Source organism: Tarenaya hassleriana, unplaced genomic scaffold, assembly GCF_000463585.1.
Source record: "Tarenaya hassleriana unplaced genomic scaffold, ASM46358v1 Cleome16, whole genome shotgun sequence".
Taxonomy (NCBI): Eukaryota; Viridiplantae; Streptophyta; class Magnoliopsida; order Brassicales; family Cleomaceae; genus Tarenaya; species Tarenaya hassleriana.
In genome coordinates this window covers 2,783,816-2,795,290 of record NW_010965019.1, presented here as the reverse complement: position 1 = coordinate 2,795,290, position 11,475 = coordinate 2,783,816, and the positions used below count along the sequence as shown (strand labels likewise).

The window sequence follows — 11,475 nt, the reverse complement described above, 5'->3', positions numbered from 1 at the left end:
GAGGGTTGATGGGGCATTTTGGAGTTGCCAAGACATTAGATGTTTTGAAAGAACATTTCTTTTGGCCTCATATGAAACGTGATGTCAAGAAAATTTGTTCACGATGCATGACGTGTAAGAAAGCTAAATCTAAAATCCAACCACATGGACTTTACATGCCATTGCCTGTTCCTAGTCATCCATGGACCGACGTATCAATGGATTTTGTGTTGGGATTGCCTAGGACTAGAACCGGTAAGGATTCAATCTTTGTGGTCGTGGATCGATTTTCAAAAATGGCTCATTTTGTTCCTTGTAAAAAGACGGATGATGCAACTCATGTGGCTAACCTCTTCTTTAAAGAGGTGGTGCGTTTGCACGACATTCCTAGGACCATTGTGAGTGATCGTGATGTCAAGTTCCTCAGTCACTTTTGGCGTATTTTGTGGGCTAAGTTGGGAACGAAATTATTATTTTCCACTACTTGTCATCCACAAACTGACAGACAAACAGAGGTTGTAAATCGAACTTTAGGAACCTTGTTGCGTGCAATCCTTAAGAAAAATTTGAAATCCTGGGAGGATTGCATTCCGTTCATTGAATTTGCATATAACAGAGTTGTGCATTCTTCTACTAAGTTTTCTCCATTTGAGGTCGTTTATGGCTTTAATCCACTAACCCCGTTGGACTTGGTTCCATTACCTATTGGTGAGATTGTAAGCCTTGATGGAAAGCGTAAAGCAGATTTGGTGAAAAAAATTCATGAAGACGTGAGGCAACACATTCTACAAAAGAACGAGCAAACTGCAAATCGAGCCAATAAAGGGAGGAAACACGTCACCTTTGAACCAGGAGATTAGGTTTGGGTTCATTTTCGAAAGGAGAGGTTTCCAACCCAACGAAAGTCGAAGCTGAGTCCACGTGGGGATGGACCATTTCAAGTCTTGGAGAAAATTCATGACAATGCATATAAGCTCGATTTGCCAAGTAAGTATGAAGTGAGTTCGACATTCAATGTTTCTGATCTTTCTCCTTTTGATATTGATGTAGATTCGAGGACAAATCTTTTTGAAGAAGGGGAGGATGATACGAGCTCAAGGACAAATTCCAATAACGAGCACGAGGATGAGCTTTACGTTCCGATTGAGCCGATCTCGGGAGCACGAGCCAAGAACTTCGGGAAAACATTGCAAAATTTATGGGAGATCAGTCAAAGCAAAGAGCGTATTTCGAGAGTCAAAAGATTGACTTCATTTACAAGCCTCGAAATTACGCGTCTCGTTACTTGAAGTCAACTTAACTACCATGGTTGATTTCAAGGAAGACACTTTTATTGTTTTCTTATTTCCTAAGTTTTCTTTTACCTATATAAACCTATTGTTATGCTTGGTTTAGGTAGACATTTTGAGATTAAGAAACTTGTGAGATTATTCTCCAACTTGTTCGTTTTGAACTTTGCTTTAAGAATTGCAAATTTTTGCTTGTAGTTCTTAAACTTTTATAATATTGGTTCATATCTCTTTATAGATAGCGGGTCAATATTCATTTACTTTATATTTATAATATTGGTTTCTATCTCTCTTTATAGATAGCGAGTCAATATTTTCCTATAATATCGGTTTCTATCTCTTTATAGATAGTGGGTCGATATTCCATCCATCACCAAAACCTTTATCTTGGTCGATCTTACTTTATTTCATATATTGTTGTCGGGTTTCGTGACTAGTTCCGCGAGGTTCACATCATAATGTATATGAAATGTTTTGAAAAGTCCTGCCCCTTTTTTATTTTTTATTTTTCTTGAGTGACCACCATTGTTTTTTTTTTTTGGACTGACCGAATCATGAACAGTAGATTTCACGTGAAGAGAGAGGTGAAGAGAGAGGGGAGAGTGGTACTGAGTCTCGGACAGCAATGGTCCACGACGAGTGAGTGGGCTACGGTTTCACCACTTTGCCCTTGGGGACATTATTAGTATTGTCCTTTTGCTAAGATTCCGAAGAAAACAAAGTTTTTCATCTATATTACAAAACAAAATAAATATAAAATATAAATTATCATACTTCAATATTAATTGTATAATATGAATAACCAAACATATTTTCTTCTTTAAAAAATAAAAGGAAAAAAATTGCAGCGATATTACAATGTGTTATCTTTTATAAAAAACAAATATAGTGAACGACCAGTAGTATCATTATTTTAACATTTTTATTTTTATCTTTTTATAAAAGAATAAATTATTTTTTTACGCATTTTGTATCTGATTGATGTAATAAACTATATTTCAAAAGTATCATTATTGAAAGTAAATATATTAAAAACTAATGGTATGTAAAATGTGATTAGGACCGATGTCAGATCCAAAGAGACACGTGCTGTGGTGTGACATTCAATATTCTTATGGGATAGAAAATCATAAAACTATTGATATGCTCAAACACCCAAAACATATCGAATCTGATTCTTGTATGATTTTCTTCAATATTTCATCCGTCGAGGATGACTTTGTCACCTCTTCGCCACTGGGCCGCCCACTGTTGGGTCACATTCTTTCTATTGCTTTTGAAAACTTACATCTATTGGGTAATCGAACTGATTCTCGTGAATGATATGTGTAAAATGGATGTAGACTCCTTTGATGACCCTCTTGGTGAATATATATATATATATATATATATATATATATATATATATATTGCAGATGTTTTTAACATTTTCATGAATGAAAAGAAGACGGGGGAGTTCGAGACAAGTTTAAATGATGACTCCAAAGGTCTCCTCTCTCTCTATGAAGCTTCATACTTAACAACAAAATCGGATACTAAACTGAAAGAAGCTAGATCTTATGCGACGGAGAGACTAAGGGAAATTCTCGAAAAAAGATCGAACACCGATTATGATGACACTCAATCTTATATGACGAAAATGGTGATTCATGCCCTCGAGATGCCATACCATTGGAGAGTGAAAAGATTAGAAGCACATTGGTACATGGATGTGTACGGTAAGAGGCATGACATGAATCCTCTCTTGCTTGAATTTGCCAAGCTTGACTTCAACATTCTGCAAGCTGTTCATCAACAAGACCTCAAGCACCTCTCCAGGTACATAACGTGATATGTGTGTGTGTGTGTATATGTATGTATACGCATATATATGCTAGATTGACAACTTAGTAAGAACTAACACTGTCATATATCCTAAAACTATAATATATTTTTTCGATTTTTCTCTCGTATACGAAGCTGGTGGAACGACATAGGACTGGCGAAACGACTTGATTTTACAAGAGATAGAATCACGGAGAACTTTTTATGGGGCCTTGCACTGGTCGATGAACCTGGTTTCGGATACCGCAGAAGAATGCTGACGAAGATTTTCTCGTTCATGACAACGATCGACGACATATATGACATATACGGAACCATGGAAGAGCTCGAAATATTTACAGCGGCTGTCGAAAAGTAAGTAAATAAGATTGATTGACCATATATATGACCATCGATCCATGCCTAATGATTCGGGCTTTTGTCCAAATCGATTTGCTTTCAGGTGGGATGTGAACCTCATGGAAGAACTTCCTGAATATATGAGGTTCTGTTTTCTCGTTTTATTCAACACAATCAATGAGATTGGGTTTGACGTTGTCAGAGACAAAAGGATCAATGTAATACCTTATCTAAAAGATGCGGTAAGTACATATGTTTTGGATTCCTTCAATATATATATCATAGAAGACTTATAGTGTAACCCTAGATGAAAGCATTTACGATATTACCCTTATAGATCTACATGCAAATGTTATATATGCTCACCTTTTTCATATTTGTTTTTTCAGTGGACAGGTTTTTGCAAATGCTTTTTAAGAGAGGCGAAATGGTATAAGAATGGAGACAAGCCGAGTCTCGACGAGTACATGCAAAACACGATGGTTCTCGCCCCGATAGTGTTGCAGCAACTGTACTGTGCCTGTTATTCCGACAAGAACTCTGACACAGACTTGGACACCACATCCGATAGCTACAGATCTGTCATAGAATCCTCCATGACCGTTCTACGTCTTGCCAACGATCTGGCGACTTCATCGGTTAGCTTCACCGTCCACTTCTTCGATATTTTAGTTAGCATAATTTTTTTTTTTTTTTTTTGAGGTTAGTTAGCATAATTCTAAGATAACTGAATATAAATAGAGGATTATCAAATTAAGACGACACAAATGATAGAAACCACAAGCTGTGGATCGGGTCCAGATTTTTCTAGTCCGTTAAAGAAACGGGCGTGGTTGAACCGGGCCCGAAAACGGGTTTTTTACCCAAACAACCCACTTCGGTCGCATCTATTTCACCTGTACACCACCAAAAACATAACACATTTTTAATATATATATATATATATATATATATATATATATTTATTTATTTAAATGAACATTAGAGAAAAAGTTTCAACTTGTTCGTTTTTTACCAAAACACACCCGATTAATTCTTTTTTTGGGTAAAATTAATTCCTTTTTATCTTATTTAATTATTTTTTAATTCATTAATTTGATATTAATATCAATAATATCGTCAAACTCCCCAATTCTCGAATTATAAATATTATACAATTCTCTATCCATTTTTTGTATCAATATATCAGAGTCTCGCAGCTAAACTTCATGAGAATCTCTAAATTTTCTAAATTTGACTTAGCCATTTCTGATTGAAAAACTCGGATCATCGATTTACACATCTACATTGCTTTTTCTTTTTGGAATTGTACGCATTTGCTATCGTGTTATTCATCTTTATAATCGTGAATCTCTATCACCTACATGTGATACACATACATTTTCAGATTCATAAAAAACATAAAGAACAAAAAAAAAATTGATTCGTTTCCTTGTTTTCCTACGAAGTTTTAACAAATTATCAACACAATAACTAATATGAGTTTATGGGTTGTACGAAATTTTGTAAAATAATAAAAATTATATTTCGAATACTAATAATTCAAATTGTATCTCAAACGTATTAAAATTTCCAAAAGCATTATGTTGAACATAAAAATATTAAAAACATTAAGCCACTGATAAACTCAAAGTTCAATAAAATAAAATAAAAAATATGGGATCTGATCCGTATCATATTGTAAGACAAAACAGATTTGATAAAATTTCATTTGTTATAATATATTCGTAAAAGAATTATTTTTAGAAGAAAATTCAAAATTATACAAAATGTACAATATCTGTATATCTATTATAATATACTCGTACGAAGTATTGATGACAACGATAAATCATCGAACGAGTAACCAAAAAGCTGAAAATTCGATGGATATTAGCGGCTTTTTGGTTTGATTGTCAATTTCTTTTAAATTCATTTAATTTTTCTTTGTCCCTGATTCTTTACCATTTCTAGTTTCTTTTGTATTTATTGGGTATAATTATCTCAAAATGAGAAAATTTTATATAAATACTTTGATTTTTCAAAATATATTAAATAAATATCTTAACTTTTAATTTAATAATATAATACTCTAAATGTTAAAATGTGTCAAATTAATATCTTAATTCTTGAAATTAAAGATAATTCTCAGCCAAAATCCGTATATATTTGTTCAAAAACGTCAGAATCGATATGGGTCTTGGTTCGAAATTGACGCCGATTTCAATAATTGATATTTGATACTAATTTAGTCACAGTTGCTGACGTCGTCGCAGCGATGGCAAGATAAAATTCCATATTCGACAAAGCAAAAAACCACACAGCATTAGATATGTCTTTGAAAATTGCCCTCGACCTGGATATTATAATTTCTTTTTTCAATATATATATATATATATATATAATATGAGTAATTAATGCAATTTTATTGGCCTATAAATAGCCCTTCACACCCATCTCCTCTCCTCCGAACCGGAACATGAGAAACCTCCCCTCGCCTCCGTTGTCATTCCTCCTCCTCGTCCTCGTCGCAGTCGCCGGTGCGGCGGATTCTGCCGGTGGTTCATCGTCCGGAGACGCAATATTCGACACCGGCGGACTCAGCCGGCGGAGTTTTCCGTCGGGTTTCGTGTTCGGGACTGCCACGTCAGCTTATCAGGTCGAAGGCGAGACTTACCAAGACGGACGCGGCCCGAGCATCTGGGATACCTTCGTCAAGATCCCCGGTAATTAAATTAGTTAATTTTGTCTTAGTTTATATGTTTAGGTTAAAATATTTCTCTTTTTACGCTTCTGTATGTAACAAAAAAAAAAAAACAGGCATTGTAGCCAATAATGCCACGGCTAATGTGACGGTGGATCAATATCATCGTTACAAGGTAATCCTCGTCTTTGATTAATTTCATGATTTGATTGGAAATATTTTTTAATCTGATCTCTTTTAATTACAAATGATTGTTTCTTAGTACTTTTAACATATATGTTGATTTTTGTTAAAATCCCCATTCAATTATGAAAAATGGGAAACATATAGAATGGAATCCGAATTTTTAATAATTAAAATAAGTTAATAATTTCAGGAAGATGTGGATTTGATGGCCAAATTAAACTTCGATGCTTACAGATTCTCAATTTCTTGGTCCAGAATATTCCCAGGTATGTATTTATATATATATATATATATATATGGTCGATGTTTATATGATTTTACATATATATATATATATATATGAATTTAGTAATATATTATTTAGATTTAATTTCGAAATGAGTGCAGAAGGAACCGGTAAAGTTAATTGGAAAGGAGTTGCTTACTACAACAGCCTCATCGATTACTTGCTCAAGAAAGGTAAAAGAATCTTTTTGTTTTACTATTAAATACAAACAGCGCATGCGGTAAAAATGATAATTTTTATTTTTACTGCGTAGGAATAACTCCGTATGCGAATTTGTATCACTATGATCTTCCCGAGGCTTTGGAGAAGAGATACAAGGGCTTGCTCGGTAAACAAGTCGTGTAAGTAACATTTTAGCATATCCATTCATCATACAGATATTATATATTTCCTTTTTATGGCTATTTTCTAATATCATAATTTATTATTATACTGGAATTTCTACACTAGATCAAAGGATTTTCTTTATAATAGAAATAAAGTACATTTCCATTAATAAAAAATATTAAAAAAATAAATCGAATCAAATTAAACTACATCAATATCATTTAATCATACATTCTAATAATTTTTACTTAGTTTAAGTTATCGTTATGCTGTTTATATATAACCATGTGAGAAAAAATCAAATTAGTATTTTTGATAATAAACAAGTTTTTAAATGAATCAAATTAGAAATAATAAAATTAAACAACCGGATATAATTCGATAATATATTCTAATAGAGGTAGACGTTTCGATATTCAGTTCGAATTCGGATCGGGAATGGTTCGGTTCGATTCTTTCGAATTTACAAAAATAGGTACCAATAGGTTATTATACTATATTCGGTTCGATTCGGTTCCGATTTTTATTAAAAAAAATTAGATCTTAATTATAAAAAATCGGTTTTTTAAATTTTTTAAAAAAATTCAGTTCGATTATGAAAAAATCGGTTTTTCTAAAACTAATACCTTTCAAAAAATTTGGACGGTTTAGATCGAAAAAAAACATTATTTGATTCAGTAACCAAATCGTCCACCCCTATATTGTAATAGTTTTTCTGGGGAATTTTTAGGAGAGATTTCGCGGATTATGCGGAATTTTGTTTCAAGACATTTGGAGATAGAGTGAAGAACTGGATGACGTTCAATGAACCGAGGGTGGTGGCCGCGTTAGGGTACGACAACGGGTTTTTCGCACCGGGAAGATGCTCTAAGGCTTTTGGAAACTGCACCGCCGGTGACTCAGCCACCGAACCGTACACCGTCGCCCACCATCTCATTCTGGCCCACTCTTCTGCCGTTCAGAGATACCGCCTCAAATATCAGGTATCTTTTCACTTATACCCCCGCAATTTACATTTTATTCGATTAAGACCCCCATCTTTTTTGCTCGACGCTTACATAACCCCCACTTCGTAAAACGATTCAATGTCTTTTTTTAATGTCAGGAAAAACAAAAGGGGAGGATCGGAATTCTTTTGGACTTTGTTTGGTATGAGCCTCTCACGAGAGGGAAGGCCGATAACTTGGCGGCCCAAAGAGCAAGAGACTTCCATGTCGGATGGTAATTTTTACTTTTGCATAGGGTTACATATATATGTATATGTATATATATATAACTCTATCCGAATTCGAATTCGAAGGTTTATTCACCCAATTGTGTACGGAGAGTACCCCAAGACAATGCAGAACATTGTGGGCGATCGATTACCAAAGTTCTCGGAAGAAGAAGTGAAAATGGTAAAGGGGTCGATGGATTTCGTGGGTATAAACCAGTACACGACCTACTACATGTATGATCCTCATCTCTCCAACCCACCAAAGTACTTTGGTTATCAACAAGATTGGAACGCCGGTTTCGCATGTAAGTCTTTTCTTTATTTATACACACACACACACATATATATATTCACATATGTTGCCAAAAATGCTTCAAAATTTGATTAGAACTCGAACATCAAGTGATCAAAAACAGTCATATATATATATATATGTCTGTGTTTGTGTATGCATTCTCCTCTCTTACATTGAACTTGATCTTTGCACACATGCAGTTTCCAAGAAGGGAAAGCCGATTGGACCAAGGGTAAGATTACAAGATTTCTTCCTTGTTAGTTTTTTTTTTATGTAATGATGAACTAAATTCAAACATGTTGTGTGACAAAAGGCGAACTCGTATTGGTTATACAACGTACCATGGGGTATGTACAAAGCCTTGATGTATATTAAGGAACGATACGGAAACCCGACCGTGATTCTCTCCGAAAATGGTATTTACATCCTTTCTCCAATTCTTTGTCCCTTTCCTTAATATATTATGCTCATATATATATAGACGATATAATGCATAATTTTCTTTGAAATAATCTATCTTTAAATTATGCAAAATGTTAAAAAAATTTCAACAATGGTTCTTTTTCACAGGTATGGATGATCCGGGGAATGTTACTCTATCTCAGGGATTACATGACACAACGAGAATCGGATTCTATAGAGGATATTTGACGCAGCTTAAGAAGGCGGTTGACGATGGAGCCAATGTAGCCGGATATTTTGCATGGTCGCTGCTCGATAATTTCGAGTGGAAATTGGGATACACTTCAAGGTGCGTAATCATTTACATTGATCGCAATATATCGAAGAAATGAATTTATAAACTTCCTGAATTAGTATCTGTAGCTATTATGTCATAATAACACAAATTTTTATACATTTTTCATTGTCACGTACCAATTTTCTTGTGGAAAATGTTATATATAGGTTTGGAATCGTGTACGTTGATTACAAGAACTTGAAGAGGTATCCCAAGATGTCTGCTCACTGGTTTAAGCAGCTTCTGGAGCGAAACAAGAAATGAGCCATAATAAATGGTCGACACATTTTGTGAGGGGTTGTAATTGATCGTTTCAGAAATGTGGGGTATGTTTCGTGGCTTGGAAAATGTTGATGCGTGAAAGTGTAACCTTTTCATGTGGACTGATCAACTTTAATAAAGCTTTAGTTACAGTTAATTATATAAATTAGGGTTTAGGGCTGAGGAATTTTATGACTCGCATGCTTACAAATTTGCAATAAATGGACGGACGATAAGAGAGATACTCAAATGCTGCAAATACTCGTGCCTTTGTCAGCCCAAATACGAAATCATGGAGGTTATGGGTCCAAGCCCAATCATAGTAAGAAGTTTCAATTATCCAAAAATTAGGATGCACAAACGAACCTAGGACGGTTTGCAAACTAACTCGTTTTTCTCGAGACGAGTTGGGAAAAATATGAGCTTGAAAAAAAGAAAGAAAAAACAGCACTGACGAGCCACCTCGTCATGGGCCAATTCGGCCGATTTGTGACTTGGTTCGGGAGTCAAAATTTTTTAAAAAAAAATTACAATCATGGATCTATTCACGGTTCATAAAAAAAAATATAGGAAATATCAAGGAATAAGGAAGAAAGAGGGAGAAGAGAAACTCATTGATGACATGTTTATATTGCTATATTTTTATGTAGGATATCTATCATATATCACAATATTTATATATTTATAGATATTTTTTTTTCATTTTACATTCCGACTTTGATATTTTTTATATTTTGTAGAAAAACTGTAGTTAAGACGTAAACGAGATATTTTCGAGGGAATCAAACCATGTGGAGTGGGCGTGGAAACACCCCAAAGTACTAAAAACTAAAAACAAGAGACGTTGCAAGCTTGACACAAGATCGACCTATTGTGGGATCACAATCGACCGATCGTGTTATTGGAGAAGTTGAGCAATTTTGTTCAGAGAGCACAATCGACCTATCGTCCTCGGACGATCGATCGATCGTGGTCTCGAGAATTTTTCTCAGAAGACGCGATCGACCTATCGTTATTCGACGATAGATCGATCGTGATTTTGAAATTTTTTTCTCAGAGGACACCGCCTATCATCATTGGACAATAAATCGATTATGGTTTCGGAGTTCTTCCTCAGAGGTTAAGATCGATGTATCGTCTCAAGAACGATAGATCAATCATGGATTCTGAGCTAATCATTAAGAAAACACTATCGATCAATTGTCGACAGACGATTGGTCGATCGTGGCAAAAGGACCCCACCATTATAACAACTATAGTCGATGATCAACCGATTGTCAAGCATGATAGGTCGATCGTCGAAAAAAAAAACACTTTTTTCCCTGATTGACGCCCCTCACGAAAAGAGAAAGGAATAACCACACTTTGTTGCACCTTAAGAGAGGTACGAAGGGGCATAAACCAATTAAGGAGCTTCAACATCAATTAGGAGAGAGTTAGAGAGAATTTGGAGCAAGTTCTTGAAGGATTCAAAGGAGCGTTCAAGGAGAAAGAAGCATAGGAGGAAGAGGAAGGAGATCAAGCTGCAAAATGTTGGGATTCCTGAGATCTCTAAAGCGAGTCCTATTTCTATGAGATCGATTCTACGGTTTGTGCAACGGATGTAAAACAAAAATTTTATATGAAACCTTAGAACCATGCATGTATGAATGGTAGAAACGTTAGAACGCTTACCTCAATCGATCCAGGACCTGTATCAATTGATGTGTTCGTCCGACCATGAAAGGGAGGAAGATTACCTCGCGCTCTACACGTATCCACACCTAGGGATGGATTCCAACGATTGGAACTTGTCTGCTAGGACCCGAATCAACTATTCGGTAAAGTGCTTCGAGAAAACGAGACCTAGATCACCTCTTAGACCTTCTTGGCTCACCCAAAAGTCTGTAGAAGTTCTCCAAGTCAGCTCTCATTCATTAGTGTTTTTAATCTCCTTCTTATAAAGTGATTAACCCTAATTTTGGTTTATTTTCCAAAAATCCGAAAGCCGGAACGGACGGTCTAGAAATACACGTGGACCGGCCGTTCCAGACATACAGAACGAACGGTCC

The 11,475-nt window shown here is 35.2% G+C and overlaps 3 protein-coding genes across 3 annotated transcripts in view; all 3 read left to right on the top strand.

The window, feature by feature from the left end:
• Positions 1-1,268, top strand: part of LOC109116513 — a 4,437-nt gene extending 3,169 nt beyond the window's left edge. The window contains exon 3 of the mRNA XM_019202090.1: positions 1,030-1,268. Within this exon, the coding sequence (XP_019057635.1) occupies positions 1,030-1,268 (239 nt within the window). The remainder of the gene's footprint in view (positions 1-1,029) is intronic.
• A 1,212-nt stretch (positions 1,269-2,480) lies between these two features.
• On the top strand, positions 2,481-4,147 carry LOC104809623 ((E)-beta-ocimene synthase, chloroplastic-like). Its single transcript, XM_010535665.1, has 4 exons — positions 2,481-3,086; positions 3,228-3,446; positions 3,535-3,673; positions 3,821-4,147. Exons 1-4 carry the CDS (start codon positions 2,482-2,484, stop codon positions 4,130-4,132), a joined length of 1,275 nt encoding a protein of 424 aa, XP_010533967.1. The 5' UTR covers position 2,481; the 3' UTR covers positions 4,133-4,147.
• Positions 4,148-5,860: 1,713 nt separating this feature from the next.
• LOC104809622 (beta-glucosidase 44-like) lies at positions 5,861-9,581 on the top strand. Its single transcript, XM_010535664.2, has 12 exons — positions 5,861-6,136; positions 6,231-6,289; positions 6,491-6,566; positions 6,688-6,759; positions 6,840-6,927; positions 7,644-7,896; positions 8,019-8,134; positions 8,214-8,434; positions 8,625-8,656; positions 8,738-8,840; positions 8,995-9,175; positions 9,331-9,581. The coding sequence occupies exons 1-12, from the start codon at positions 5,890-5,892 to the stop codon at positions 9,425-9,427; spliced, it is 1,545 nt and encodes a 514-aa protein (XP_010533966.1). The 5' UTR covers positions 5,861-5,889; the 3' UTR covers positions 9,428-9,581.
• Positions 9,582-11,475: the final 1,894 nt, after the last annotated feature.